General features: G+C 36.1%; 1 protein-coding gene across 1 annotated transcript in view; it reads left to right on the top strand.

Annotated features, from left to right (window-relative positions):
* The window catches only part of ADD1 (adducin 1), a 138,482-nt gene that overhangs the window by 45,342 nt on the left and 76,642 nt on the right, over positions 1 to 16,498 (top strand). The window contains exon 2 of the mRNA XM_044681363.1: positions 2,527 to 2,740. Within this exon, the coding sequence (XP_044537298.1) occupies positions 2,546 to 2,740 (195 nt within the window). The 5' untranslated portion in view covers positions 2,527 to 2,545. The remainder of the gene's footprint in view (positions 1 to 2,526; positions 2,741 to 16,498) is intronic.

The raw sequence follows: 16,498 nt of genomic DNA, 5'->3' as shown, positions 1-16,498 counted from the left end.
AAATTGTTAACTTTGTAAAGGTTGGTTTGCTAGGAACTTAAAGCTTTTCAATAAGGCTATAATGTTTTTCCAATAAGAAAAGGTATGGATCATAAAAGGGGTCAAAAGATTTTTATCTGAGACTCTTTATTGGCCTCCCACAGGGAAAACAATGATTCTATAGAAAATGTTTTTTTGTTTTGTTTTTTTAAACCCATACCTTCTGCCTTAGAATTGATAAAAGACAGAAGAGTGATAAGGGCTAGGCAATGGGGGTTAAGTGACTTGCCAAGAGTCACACAGCTAGGAAGTGTCTGAGACCAGATTTGAACCTAGGACTTCCCATCTCCAGGCCTGTCTCTCAATCTGCTGAGCTACCCAGCTATCCCCATAGAAAAGTTGATAAAGATAAGCATTGAAACAGGATCAGATTGCCAGTTAAGAATAAGTGATAAAATTATTTTTGATGATGGTTCCTAATAATAAAGATTAATTAAAGTAAATACTGTAGATCCAGAAGTGTTACACTTGTAACTGCAAAACTTCTCATTGTAGACAAAACCAGATTATCTTCAAAAGAGCATCCATGTCTGCAAAAACAGCATATCATACACAATAAATAGACTCGAAACTACCATACCAATGCAACTATCAACAATATGGAAATAGGTCTTGATCAATGACACATGTTAAAACCAGTAGAAATACACATCAGCCATTGCGGGGAACTTGGGGGGTGAAGGGGAAAGTAAGAGCATGAATTATGTAACCATATTAACTTTTCTAAAAAATAAATATTAATAAATGTTTTTTTAAAAAGTGCACAAGGAGAATGATAATGTGAAGACTATTGTCCAGTTGAGATGACCCAGTTCAAAATGTTCACTACAATGTATTGATAGTTTTTATTAATGACTTTATTCTTTAAATTTGAAAATTATTTTATTTATTGTGTATGATATGCTGTTTTTGCAGACATGGATGCTCTTTTGAAGATAATTTTTTTTAAATCCTTACCTTCCATCTTGGTATCAATACTAAGTATGAGTTCTAAAGCAAAAGAGCAATAAGGCCTAAGCTATTGGGGTTAAGTGACTTGCCTAAGGTCATATATCTAGGAAGAGTCTGAGACTAGATTTGAACTCGGGTTCCCCTGACTCTACCTAGGCCTGACTCTGCATTTACTGAGCCACTTAGTTGTCCCAATGATAATCTCTATATGACAACCTCTAAATAATAATTAGACATTCATTGCCTTAGAACATGTCAGATAAAATTAATCCATAAGGTGTTTTATGTTGTTAATAAAGCCTGGTTTCATGTACAAAGGACATTCTAGACAATAGTTTTGCTTTTAGATCTCATTTATTCAGAAGATTACTACAATTTGTTTGGATCAGTGCTATTATGATGATATCATTAATACATTGTCACCTAACACCATTGTACCATACATCCCATTGTAGTGGAAGGCAACAGTTTGGAATGAGGAAAAGAGTGCTGGACCTGGCATCAGGAAACCTGGATTTGATTCCTGGCTCTAATATCTCCTAATTGTGTGATCTTGGGGAAGTCATTTCACCTCTCCAAGCCTAAATATATACACTACCTATTTCATGGGGTTGTTATTAGGAAAGTGCTTTGTAAACCTTAAAATACTCCATAGAAATGAGTTGTTTGGTTCAGCAACAATTCATGCTAATTTGAGCCTCAAAGGCCTTATGATACTTTAAGCATCAATTTACTAACAGTTTTACCATTAACGTTGTTCCTATGGGATTAGCAGGCTTCAGTAACACTGATTCACCTCATATCATGCTTTTACAAAACTGATGAACAACACGAAGTGAGAGAGTATATTTTTGTTCCTAGCTCCACAAAATATGTAAGATGCAGTGTTTTCATTCATTATCTGGAAAGCAAGAGAAATAATAGAAAATAAACTTGGTGAATGGGAAAAGAGTAAAGTCAAAACAGTGTAGCAATATGCTTATAAATTATAAAGTTTAAGGATTGAACCCTAGGTGTCTTTTAATCTCCCTTCCCCCCATTTTACAGATAATAAAACAGGTTCAAAGAAAATAAAAGGTGGGAAAGCCACACCTGTGCCAGATAGTTCTGATTAATTGTACTTTGTGTGAAATTGTTATATTATTGTGAAAAATTATGAGTGAAACATTGTGGGACGATCAAATGTAATTGACTTTGCTACTAATAGCAATGCAATGAACCAGGACAATCCAGGGGAACTTATGAGAAAGAATGCTATCCACATCGAGAGAAAGAACTGTGGGAGTAAAACCACAGAAGAAAAACATAAGATTTATCATTTATTTATATGGGTATATAATTTGGGGTTTTGGTTTTAAAAGATTACTCTATTACAAAAATGAATAATATTGAAATAGGTATTAATTGATAATATATGTAAAACCCAATGGAATTACTTGTCAGCTTCAGAGAGGGGAGAGAACATGAATCATGTAACCATGGAAAAATATTTAATAATAAATTAATTTAAATTTTTTAAATTTTTGTTCTCCACAGGAAATTTTAAGATTGTGATATGAATGGTGATACAGGTGCAACGGTGGTGACTTCACCACCTCCAACCACAGCCCCACATAAGGAGCGATATTTTGATAGAGTGGATGAAAACAATCCAGAATATTTGAGAGAGAGGAATATGGCACCAGACCTTCGTCAAGATTTCAACATGATGGAGCAAAAGAAGAGGGTCTCCATGATTCTGCAAAGTCCAGTAAGAAAACAGTTTTTTTTTCTCTTAACTACATCTTACTTCTCATTACAAATAGTTTCACATTTCTTATTATAGTGACTATTTTCTATAACATATAGGCAAATACTTAAATATATAAAATTGTACTACTTATTATGATGTCTTTTATATAGCATGTCACCTATAAATGTTTATTGGGGTAGAGGGGGGAGCAGAGCCAAGATGGCTGCATAGTAGCAGCAAAAACCTGAAACTGCTCTGAATATCCTTCCAAACTGATCTTTAAACAATACCTCAAAAGGACAGGAATCAAAGCAGGATGAGTGAGGGGGGCTTTCCCACTGAACACAATGTGAAAGATAGGCAAAGAGAGTGGATCTCTATGATATAAAGAGGGGGGTGGAACCAGGAGCAAAACTGCACAAGACAAAGCACAGGTTGACTGATCCCCCTCTCCTGCTCTTCACCTACTGGGCCAGATGCAGAACCAAGACCTAGGCAGTTTCAGGATCCCAGGACATGGGCTACACTAACAAAAGAGCACTGTAGACTTACCTCTGGAAGTCCCAGGCCCTGGCAGTGAGGTTCAGAACTCTATAGCACTGGGTGCTCTCAAGCCTCTGCAACAGTGAAGATAACCTCAAGGCAAAACCCTGTGATCCAGAAGCTAAGACAGAAATGGCCAGGAACTTGCAGATTTCCCAGTCCATGGGCAGGAAAATGAGCAAAGAGCAGCCAAAAAAAACTCCTTGACCCATGAAGATTTCTATGGCGGAAAAGAGCAAAAAACTGAAGTCACAGAAGATGGTGAGAAACAAGCAAACTCATGCAAAATCAGAGAGAGAGAGAAAGAATGAAAATTGGTCACAAGCTCTGGAAGAACTTAAAAAGAAATTCAAAAAACAAATAAGACATGTAGAAGAAAAATGGGAAAAGAAGTGAAAGTAATACAAAAAGAAAATAATAGCTTAAAAAGCAAAATTAGTCAAATGGAAAAAGAGACACAGAAATAAATGAAGAAATAAGTAGATTGAAAACCAGAATTGACCTACTGGAAAAAATGACAAAAAGTCCAAAGAAGAAAAGAGTGTCATGAAAAGGTCATGGAAGAAATTCAGTCTGATCTCAGACACTTCCTAGCTGTGTGACCCTTGGCAAGCCACTTATCCCCAGTGTCCAAAAGCATTGTCACTGTTTTTCTGCCTTGGAACTAATTCACATTATTAATTCTAAGATGGAAGGTAAGGGTTTAAAATAAATAAATAAAGCCACATAATGCCTTTGGTACATGGAACCCCTTTCAGTTCTGCAATGATTTCATCAGTGTGAATATTTCTCCAAATAATATAAACACAGCTGGTCTGAGCCTTTACATCTTGTATGACTCTGACCCATATCCTCCCATAAATCCTCTGTAGGGTGCCCATTCAATCTTCTGGAGATTTTCCTCTGGTTTTTGTTTGTGCTACATTGTAGAACTTATGCAGAATATCTGTTATTGCCTTCACTACAGGATTTAACACCTCCTTTTCAAATCATACATGTTATAAATGTTCTTTTTACCATTTCTTAAGTTATCATTGGTTACACACTAAAGTTTGTTATCATGATTTGTCTCTTTCTGGGCCTTAGGGCCACTTATTAGTTCTGGTTCTTCAGAGATTGTAATGTTAGATAATTCATAGCAATGTGGCATCTCTAGGAACTTACTGATATTCAGAAGATAGGTATTAACTTCAAGAAAGTCTGAAATTGTTGAAACCGTGTTTTAATCCTACTTTTGGATTCCTATTTAATTTTGAATTTAGCTTATTGTCCAGCAATAGTATCTGTTCTGTTGAAATATTTGTTCTGTTGAACTAGAGAGGTAATCAGTACATTTTTTGCATTACAATGTAGTACAAAACAGAAAGTGAAAGAATAATAATTCCTATGTCTTAATGAACTTAATCAAAGATACAGTATAGCTGACCTAATCCCATCATGAATCAATTCTGCTCTGTGTGATGACTACTAGTGTATGCTTGCTCTGTATCCTTCAGGGGACTTATTTCATTTTAGGGAGTGGTAAGGACTGTTAGTGAGGGCTATTCTGACATTGGTCAACTTGGCAGGCTTATCTTAATGAACTTGTTCCTGGTTATCTATATCCATATAACTCTTTAGGGGGAGATCTGGCCCAGAGGAGAGGGGCATTTCAGAGAGATCAGGCATATCATGGGGAAATGAAAAATTACAACTTCTGCTTGTTTTGATAAATGTGTGTGTGTTTTGAAACATTTAACTACCAAGAAAAAGTACCACAATGTCCAAATGCAAAGAGATATACATGTAAATGTATATGTATTATATGTACATGTGATACATAGACATGCTGTCTAATATAAGCATCTCCATCTGTGCTTTAAATCTCTCATATATAGGTTTATGGCCGTGTAGTAATGTGCATGCACACAGGCACATACCCACATGACTCTATCATAGGGGTGGGTTCCCCAGGGGATGGCTCCTCCAGTTTCAGTGAATCTGCATCTACCAACAGGTCTCTGCTATTGTGTTTATAGTCATGCAGAGGACAGAGCTAATTCAAAGAAAAGGCATTTAATGAAATGTCATAATAAAAAAGAAGTAGCAACAAGCATTGCTTCTCCTTCTGTAATGGGGATAATTTGAGGAAAGGTGTTTGGGATAAGGGAATTGAAAGGAAGTTGTCAGAGACTTGCTAAATGAGTAATCTAGGTTACAGGTAGGCTGGGATTAAAGAGATTCAGAATATAATAGGGCTGAAGTCAGGAGTATAACACAGAAGGGAAACAGAGATCTTCAAGGAGAGGAGAAATTAAACTAAACAGACAAACAGCAGGCTTTTCAGACTGGGACTTAGGCTCAAACACTGGCAGAGGGAAATAGACTAAACTGAAATTAACAACAGGCTTAGTTAATTTCACAGGAAGGGACTTGTTTTGAAGTTACACCTTCCTCCAAGATTGATACCCCGGCTTCCCTTCAAGCCCAGAGTATGTTGGTTCTTTCCCTCTTCTTCCCTCTCTTGATAACTAACAGACAAATTATACTAATAGGTCTGTTGAAACACAAAAGGGTTTATTATCTTTAAAGGATGATTTATCAGGAAAGTGGATCAAAGGAAAGCCCTAACAGTTGTCTCAGGAACCTCAGGTGGGGGAAGGGAGGCAAAGATGGAGTCTGAGTAAGGACCAGCCTTTTACTCAGCTTACAAAATACTATTGATAACTAAAGGGAATAAATGATGATTGACTAGTTTCTCTATATCTAATATTGTCAAATAAATAATTAACTCTACACAGATTTTGAACTCCTCTCTAATCACTCTCCTTATTAACTCCACTGACATATAAGGTAAGGGAGGGAAGGTAAGAAATAATATTAGGGAAGGAAGATATAAAGGATTTATCCAAAATAATAATTTCTTAAGTAAATATATCAAAGCTAGGCTAAATTTCAATACTATAGCTAGGTAAGGAAGCAGCTCGGCTGAATCAGACAACCTCCCTCCACGGGAGACCCTCATCAACTGACTTTTCCTCAAGATTCCAAATCCTAACTGATTTAGAACTCAGCCAAAGCTAGAAAAAACTATATGACCCCCACTCTCTATATTACACTTCCCCCTCAACTGGGGTACACACTAAAAAACACAGAGGGAAGAGTGAATACAAATAAAAAATACATGTGGTGGGAAACACATGGTCAGAGCACATGTGTGGCAGTGGAGAGGGATGGGGGGAACAACACATGTGTAGGAAACACATGACTAAGGCAGTAGGTGTGGAAAGGAAACATACCTTTGACACTGCAGGGCTCCTTCCTATCTTTTGAGTCTTCTTACACCTTCCTTCCATACACTTTGTTGTCAACCTCCTTTCTTTTCCTCACAACCAACACTCCATCTCCCAATTCTTTGTGTTTTCACTGGCTTTCCCTCATGCCTAGAACTCTCTTCCACTTCATCTCTATCTCTTAGCTTTGATGGCTTTCTTCAAGTCTCAGCTAAATTCCCACTTTTTGCAAGAAAGCCTTCCCAATTCTCCTTAATCTTAATGCTTTTCCCTCTGAGAATACCCCAAGTGTATACTATATATATCTTGTTTGCACATAGTTGTTTGCTACTTAAGAGCAGGGACTTATGTGCGAAGAGCCCGCTCTTCGCTTGGTTGGGTCTCTGGAGGTAGGATGGCGTGGCGAAGAATGAAATGAAAATGAGCCAGAGTGCAAGTCAAATTGCAGAGGCTGTTCCTTCTCTCTTGTGCCATCTGCTGATTTTAATTTTTATACCCTCTTTTCTTTATGATCTCATACAGGTTTTTTTCTTCCCCTACATTCAAAATCACATATTAACTTTTGAAACATCACAAGATTGACATTTACTAATTATCTTACTGTGGTTAAACAAAGAAGTAAGCTTGTCAAGAATTATTCATTATAGCCTGGCTTGTTGGAACTTATTATTTTTAGCCATCCGTAAGGTACAAGTACATCAGTTCCTAGCTAAGTATAATAGTTAATTATATTTTAATTATATTATGTATATAGTTACATTATACTATTCATTCCCATCATCAATCAAGGAGATAGTTACGGTAGTTGATTACATCTAATAAGATACAATAATATCAGTCTGGTCCAAGTTTTGTTCCCATGGTGTTCTTTGTTATAGGATCACTAAGAATACAGTTCTGGTAGGGTGATTCTGTGCTAATTTATCATCCCCTTTATTTCCTTGTGTCTCACTGTTTCTTTGGTCTGTAGGAGTTTGGGAACAAACTCAGGCCAGGTATTTTCTTGCTGGGAACTTTAGAAACTTGTATTAACTCACTAACTGCTGGTTTTCTGCTGGGCTGATGCTAGGGGAAATGTCTATACTCTAGGGGGTTGTACAGGGGTTTATTTTGGGATAGTGGGTAGTCTATGGCTGTGATTGTTTTTGCCATGAACCTGTATTGTTTTTCTGTGTCTCCTTTGAGCTGGATAAGGGTATTGATTACAATAATTTCAATGCAAGTGAATGTCACTGTAAAAAGAAGCACATGGGGTAAACTGAGTGTGGAATTTCCATCCTCCTGACAACCTGCTGTGCTGGATTGTCAGAGCTTGTGAGTAGCCTTGCTAACATCACAGCCTCAATGGCGTCTGGCAACTATGCCCAATGTTATATCCCCAGCAGAGCCCATGGCATGTAGTAGGTGCTTAATAAGTGCTAGCTGACTGATTTACTATTGTCCTCTAGAGACATTATCTCATTGCTCCTTCTGGTATTAGTTTGGTATTTCCTGCTAACCATCCTGCTCCCCACTAGTCTTACAGTTTCCACTGAATGCTTTTCTCAGTAGTAAACTTTAATGCTATGCTAGATACTTCTCCCCTGGTTTCTTTTTTTCTTTTTTTTTTAATTTCCTTTTATTGTCATGCAAAACACTTCCATATTGGTCATTGTTGTAAGAGCAAACTCATACATAACCAAAACCCCAAAATAAAAACATCAATATACTGCTGTGAAAGATAACTCCAACAGTTCTTGCTCTGGAGGTGAATAGCATTCCATCATAAGTCTTTCAGCATTGTCCCAGATCATTGCATTGCCAAGAATGGCCAAGTTTTCAAGATAATCATCGTACAATATTGCTGTTATTGTATACAATGTTCTCCCAGTTTTGCTTATATCATTCTGCATCAGTTCTTGCAGATCTTTCTAGCTTTATCTGAAATCATCTTGTTTATCATTTCTTATAGCACAATAGTATTTCATTACCAACATATACCACAATTTGTTTAGGCATTCCCCAATTGATGGACATTCCCTCAATGTCCAATTCTTTGCCACTACAAAAAGCTGCTATAAATATTTTTGTATAAAATATATAATTAATATATACCTTAATATATAATTATATCTTAATATATAATATTACTGACCCAATAGTGGCATTACTGGATCAAAGGCTATGTACAGTTTTATAGCCCTTTGAGCATAGTTCCAAATTGCCCTCCAGAATGGTTGGATCAGTTCACAACTCCACCAACAATGAATGTATTGGTGTCTGAATTTTACCATATCTCCTTCAACATTTACCACTTTCCTTTACTGTCATATTGGCCAATTTGATAGGTGTGAGGTGGTACCTCAGCATTGTTTTAATTTGTATTTGCATTAGAACTTTTTTCATCTGGTTATTGATGGCTTTGATGTCTTCGCCTGAAAATTGCTGTTTCATATCCTTAGACCATTTGTCAATTGGAAATTGGTTTGTATTCTTATAAATTTGACTTAGTTCTCCATAAATTTTGGGAGTTAGACCTTTATCAGAGAAATTTGTCATGAATTTTTTCTGAGTTTATTGTTTCCTGTCTAATCTTGGTTACATCGGTTTTGTTTGTATAAAGGTTTTTTAATTCAATATATAACAAAAAATATTTGTTTTATATGTCTTAATACTCTCCATCTCTTGTTGGGTCATACATTGTTCCCTTCTTCAAAGATCTCCCAGGTAAACTATTCTGTGTTCCCATAATTTAGTTATGGTATCTCTCTTTATATCTAAATCATATCCAATTTTGATCTTATCTTGGTATGGATGTGAGATATTGGTCTTATACCTAGATTCTGCCATACTGTTTTCTAATTTTCCCAGCAGTTTTTGTTAAAATAATGAGTTCTTATTCCAAAAGCTTGGATCTTTGGGTTTATCAAGCCCTAGGTTGCTAAGGTCATTTGCCCCTGCATGTTGTGTATCTAATTTACTCCATTGATCTACCATTCTATTTCTTAGTACCAGATTGTTTTGATAATTGCTGCTTTATAGTACAGTTTTGGATCTGGTACTTCTAGGCCACCTTCCTCCATTTTTTTTTTATCATGAATTCCCTTGATACTCTTGACCTTGTTCTTCCAGATTAATTTTATTATTTTTTCTAGTTCTATAAAATAATTTTTTGGTAATTTGATTTGTATGTCACCAAATAAATTTAGGTAGAATTGTTATTTTTATCATATTAGCTCAGCTCGCCCACTTTTCCAATTGTTTAAATCTGATTTTATTTGTGTGAAGAGTGTTTTGTAATTCTCTTCATATAATTCCTGTGTTTGCCTTGGCAAGCAGATTCCCAAGTATTTTATATTGTTTAGAGTGATTTTAAATGGAATTTCTCTTTTTTGCTGCTGAACTTTGTTAGCAAGATATAGAAATGCTGATGATTTTTGTGGATTTATTTATCTTGCTACTTGATTAAAGTTATTAATTATTTCAACTAGTTTTTTAGTTGATTTTCTCAGATTCTCTAAGTATACCAGCATATCATCTGCAAAGAGTGATGTTTTAGTTTCCTCATTTTCCTTAGTTCCTTCAATTTCTTTTTCTTTCTTTATTCCTAAAGCTAGCATTTCTAATATAATATTAAATAATAGTAGTGATGATGGGCATCCTTGCTTCATGCCTGATCTTATTGGAAAGACTTGTAACTTATCCCCATTGAAGACAATAATTGCTGAAGGTTTTAGGTAGATACTACTTGTCATTTTAAGGAATGATCCATTTATTCTTATATTTTCTGATAGGAATTGGTGTTGTATTTTGTCGAAGGTTTTGTCTTCATTTGTTGTGTTTTCTATTATTCTATATTTCTTTTTGGTTATTGATATGGGTAGTTATACTGATAGTTTTTCTATTATTAAACCAGCCCAGCCTTCCTGGTGTAAATCCCACCTGGTCATAGTGAATGATCCTTTTTGATATATTGCTGTACTCTTCTTGCTAGTATCTTATTTAAAATTTTTGCATCTATATTCATTAATGAAATTGGCCTATAATTTCTTTTTTGCTCTTCTTGGCTTTGGTAATAGTACCATATTTGTTTCATAAAGAGAATTTGGTAGTATTCCTTCTCTGCCTTTTTTCCCAAATAGTTTATGTAGTACATTGGGACTAATTTTTCTTTAAATGTTTGATAGAATTCACTTGTGAATCTATCTTGTCCTGGGGATTTTTTCTTAGGGAGTTCATTGATGGCTTGTTCAATTTCTTTTTGTGATATGGGATTATTTAAGGTTTTTATTTCCTCTTTTGTTACTGTAAAGGGGTAAAATTATGGTTGGATTGAATATTTAAGAGTGTGGTCATCAGGAATTATTTAATTCCAAGTGGTTTTTGGGTTTTTTTTAGCAATTTATTTATAAAAAAGAGGAAAAGAGTGAAAGTAGAGATATAAGAAAGACGGCAGAGTAAGAAATCTAGCTTAATGAGCTAGACTATGTGCTCAGGCCCTCGCTTTACTCTGGCAGGACTCCAGAAGCCCTAGCCTCAGTTCAGTTAACAAGGTTTTTAGCCATGAGGCTTCTTCCCAGACAAGGGGCCCCTTCAGAGGCAGAGGCTAGTACCTCCATGAAAGTCAGGGAAGAAAGTCAGCCTTTTTCACTCTACCCACATTGTAGTTGTAAGGGAAAGCAGTCCTCAGTCCTTAGCCAGAGCTCCTACAGAGCCAAGTTGAACTCCAAAAAGACCCATTTCATAGGAGGTTCTTGAAATTTATAAAGACCATTCCTTTTGTCAGTTCCTGTGCTTTCCTCCCACTTTATATGTACCAATTATAGCTAAAGCTTTACTTAGGACTGCCTGGGGGCAGTCAGTTGATTCTGATTCATCACCCACTTTCATACACATGGGTCTCAGACCTCTCCATACTTAAGGATAAGTAGGGTGTGTATACTTTTGGTGACTGAATCTAAAAAACAGGCAGGATAGAGTTAATCCCATCTTCATATTACTATGGGCAGTTTCTATTTTTGTAAATATTCATTCATTTCACTTAGATTATCAGATTTATTGGCATATAATTGGGCAAAATAACTACTAATAGTTGCTTTAATTTCCTCTTCATTGGTGGCATGTTTTTCTTTTCATTTTTGATACTGATTATTTGATTTTATTCTTTACATTTTTTAATCAAATTAATCAATACTCTGTTTATTTTATTTGTTTTTTCATAAAACTAATTCCCAGCCTTATTTATTAATTCAATTATTCTTACTTTCAATTTTATTAATTTTCTCCTTTAATTATTAGGATTCCAATTTAGTTTTTAAGTAAGAATTTTTGATTTTTTTTTCTAGTTTTTTTAGTGGCATACCCAATTCATTGATTTGCATTTTCTCAGTTTTATTGATGTAAACATTTAGAGATATAAAATTTTCCCTAAGTACAACTTCGACTGTTTTTCCCATAAATTTTTTTTAAATCCTTACCTTCTGTGTATTGGCTCCTAGGTGGAAGAGTGGTAAGGGTGGGCAATGGGGGTCAAGTGACTTGCCCAGGGTCACACAGCTGGGAAGTGTCTGAGGCTGGATTTGAACCTAGGACCTCCCGTCTCTAGGCCTGACTCAATCCACAGAGCTACCTAGCTGTCCCCCATAAATTTTTTTATATGTTGTTTTCTCCTTGACATTCTCATATAAAAATTGTTTCTATAATTTGTTCTTTGGCCCACCCCTTTTTTTAGCATTAGATTATTTAATTTGCAATTAACTTTTTATCTTTCCATGAAGCTTTTTAGATTATAATTTTTATTGTGTTATGATCTAAAAAGGATGCATTTATTATTTCTGTTCTTATGAATTTGGTTGTGAAGTTTTTATGCCCTAATACAGTGATAGTGAACCTATGGCATGAGTGCAAAAGACAGCACACAGAGTGCTCTCTGTGGGCACTTTGCCATCCTTCCTTCCCACTCTCACTGCCAGAGTTCATTACTAGAGAGGCAGAGGGTCTCGGGTGGAGCAGCTCCTTTCCCTGCCTCCTTTGTGTCTGATGACATTTTTTTATATCCCCTGCCCCTCTGCCCCAGCAGCCCAATGGGAGTGCTTTCTCCTTCCCCTATGTGGGGCAAGTGGGGGAGGAAGGGGAATACTCAGCATGTGAGGGGAGGGGCACAGCACAAGGTTGGAGGTGAGGGTGGGCACAGCACCTGGTCTGGGAGATGGAGTGGGGCCTAGTACTCTGGCTCTAAAAAGGTTTACCATCACTGCCCTAATACGTAGTCAGTTTTTGTGTAGGAACCAGGTACTGCTGAAAAGAAGGTATATTCCTTTCTAATCCTATTTAGTCCTCTCCAGAGATCTATTCTAACTTTTCTAAGATTTCATTCACTTTCTTTACTTCTTACTTGTTTATTTTTTGGTATGTTTATCTAGATCTGAAAGGAGGAAGTTGAGTTCCCCCACTAGTATAGTTTTACTGTCTTATTTCCTCTGAAGTTCATTTTTAATTTCTCCTTTAAAAATGTAGAGGCTTATGTCATTTGGTGCATATATGTTTAGTATATAGATATTACTTCATTGTTTATAGTACCTTTTAGCAAGATGTAATTTCCTTCCTTATCTCTTTTAATCATATCTATTTTTTGCTTTAACTTTTTCTGAGATCATGATTACTACTCTTTTTATGCACACTAAATTTCTTTATCTCCTTGCCTTTATTCTGTGTATATCATCCTGCCTCGAATGTGTTTCTTATAAACAAACGTATAGTAGGATTCTGGTTTTTAATCCATTCTGCTGTCTACTTAATTTCATGGGTGAAATCATCCTATTCACATTCACAGTTATGATTACCAATTATGTATTCCGCTCCATCTTTTTTTCCCCTTTTGATCCTGTTCTTTTTCCTTTTATTCTGTCCCTCACTGGTGTTTTTCTTTTTATCCCCTCTTCCCCCTCCCTCCTTATCTTTTTCCCTTACTACTTCTCTATAAGGTAAGATAGGATTTTATACCTCAGTGAGAATGGTTGTTAGTCCCTCTTTGAGCCAGTGATGATGAGAGTAATGTTTAAGCATTGCCCATCACCACCCTCACCCTCCTCTCCAGTGTATAGTTTTTCACACCTCTTTAGGTAAGATAATTTAGCCCATTCCATCTCTCTCTTCCCTTTTCTCTCAGTGCAATCCTCTTTTTCATCTCTTGATTTTTTTTTTGTATACCATATCATCCTAATCAACTTACTTCCCTACTCTCTTTTCTATGTATATTCTTTCTAGCTGCTCTACTATCAAGAATTTGTAAGAATTACAAATATCCTCTTTCCATGTAGGAATACATACAGTTTGACCTTATGGGGCCCCTTAAAATTTCTCTTTCTTATTTACCTTTTTAGGTTTCTCTTGAGTCTTATATTTGGACTTCAGATTTTATGTTTGTTTGGTCCTTTCATCAAGAATGCTTGGAAATCTTCTATTTTATTGAATGACCCATTTTTTTTCCATGAAAAAATGTACTCACTTTTGCTGAATAGGTGATTCTGAGTTGTAAACCTAGATCTTTCACCTTCTAGAATATTATGTTCCTTGCCTTCTTGATCCTTTTAATGTGTAGGCTGCAGGCTGCAAGGTCTGTGTAATCCTGACTAGCTCCATGGTATTTGAAATCTTTCTGGCTCCTAGCAGTACTTTTTGCTTGGCTTGGGTGCTCTTGAATTTAGCTATAATAATTCATTTTTTTTATTATGGCTTTCAGGTAGTCCAATAATTCTTAAATTATCTCTCCTGCATCTATTTTCCAGGTTAGTGTTTTTAAGAGATATTTCATGGTTTTTTCTTATTTTTTCTTTTTCTTTTTCTTTTCTTTTTTATTTTGTTTTATTTTTTCTTGATGTCTCATGAAATCATTAGCTTCTAGTTGCCCAATTCTAATTTTTAAGAAATGATTTTCTTCCATCAGCTTTTGAACCTCCTTTTTCATTTAGCCCATTTCTTCTTCCATTGCTTTTAATTCTCTTCCCATTTTTCCTATGCCTCTCTTAATTGATTTTTTAAAATCCTTTTTGAGCTCTTCCAGAATCTGAATCCAATTCCTTTTTCATTGAGATTTTGCGTGTGTTTGCTTTGCTTTCAATATTCTGATTTCTGTCTGTGCCTTGCTCTTTGTTGCCATAAAATTTTTCTATGGTTAGGGTTTTTTTGGATGTTTGCTCATTTTCCCAAACTTATTTTCGACTTTCACTTTTATTTTAAAGAGAGGCTCTGTTCTCTTGGAGGATAGGGCACTCTCTTAAACTTCAGTTCTTCCTTGATGCTACCCATAGCCTTATTTATGGGTTTCTACAAATTTCAGTTCTTTTGAGATGGTATGATGGCCAGTGGTCTGGCAGCCACCATCCATTGCTTCTTTAATCACCCCCTGAGACTGCTGATGGCTCAGATTTTAGCATCAGGCTTGGGTAGGGGCTTTTGTTCTCTCTCTAGGCTTGATCAAGTCAGGCACACTGTGACCTGCCCTGTCCTGGACCTCTGCCTTTAGTTTTGTGAAGGACTGGTGAAGCCTGGGTTTCTATGGGCCATCACTCTGAAGACTGCCCTCTCTGAGGATCTGAGGGCCTTCCTCTGGGTCCATGAAGATGAGGCATGCAGCACAGACGGCCCTGGGCTGGAATTCCAAACCTCATTTCAAGTCTGCTTAGAGCTTTATGGGGTGAAGGTTTAGTTGTGCTGCTGTTGACTTAGGCAAGGGTCTCAAGGTCTGGATGTGGGGTGGGGCTTGTTTGCTGTTCACTTGCTGCTTACACTTTGTTGTTTCTTCTTACTGGCTGTGCTCCTCTCTAACCCTAGTAATCCAAATGCTCTCCCCCTACCTTTCAAGTTATTGTCTTCATTAAAGTTGCTTTACTCCATCTATTGTTTTTATTGCTTCCATATTCATTTTGTGGCATTATTTTAAGATTGGTTGAAGAGAATTCTCATGATGGTTTCATCCTTCCATTCTTCTACTTACCATCTTGGTTCTGCCCACTCCCACTGGTTTCTTTAGGATATTGTTCTGCTAAATGCTCTGCTGGAATCTTTGGTAGATGCTTTAACTACCGTCTCCCATAATCTTCTGACTTGTCTAAAATACTTGCCTAGGGTACTGTAATTCTCTTTTATAAAAGTCATCAAACTCCTTTCTCTAGAAGTAATAGAAATCTTCCATGTTTTGTTCCTTCGTTTTCTAGATTCTGAGGTCTACCATCTGCAAAGCATGATATTCTTACCCTTGGGTGTCAAAGACTTTGGAAATAAAGAAATAATAACTCTAGAAAAAGCTGTCTATAGTTATTGCATGTACTTCCTCTCTTTTTACTTACTTCTCAACAATTTGTGGTAAGGTTTCTGACCTCATTGCTCAATTGAAACTTCCCTTAACAAAGTTAGCATTTTCTTCTTCACCAGATTTAATGGCATTTTCTCAGTCTCATCTTTCTTGATATCTCAGTCACATTTAACACTTTACTTTTTTATGTCCTTTACTCCTGAATCCTCTCTACTTTCTTGGTTTTCACAATGTCGCTTTCTTTTGGTTCTTCTCCTACCTGTCTGGCCATTCCTTCTTAGTTTCTTTTGACAAATTATTATTTGTACCAGGCAACCTAATTGTTCTGGTCTCTTTTCTCTTTATTTTCTTCCTTGAGCCTCATTAGCTTGTGTCACTAAACAGCTATCTCTGATCTTATAGTCTCAGCTCCCAAACTGATATATTCAGTTCTAATATCTCTCCTGAATTCTAGTCCCACATTACAAAATACCCATTAAACTTCTTAAAGTGGTTGTCTTATATTCATCTCCAATTTAACATTAAAACAGAACTCATTGTCATTTCTCCCAAATCCAGCCTTCTTCAAAACTTCCCTATTTCTGTTGAGGTCACCACTCTCCTTTCTGGTGACCTCAATAGAAATGTCAATGTTATCCTCAGTTCTTCACACTTTACTACATAACCATT

This window comes from Gracilinanus agilis, chromosome 6 (genome assembly GCF_016433145.1).
Source record: "Gracilinanus agilis isolate LMUSP501 chromosome 6, AgileGrace, whole genome shotgun sequence".
Lineage (NCBI taxonomy): Eukaryota > Metazoa > Chordata > Mammalia > Didelphimorphia > Didelphidae > Gracilinanus > Gracilinanus agilis.
Note: the sequence above shows the minus strand (reverse complement) of the source record. Positions and strands in the feature narration are given on the sequence as shown.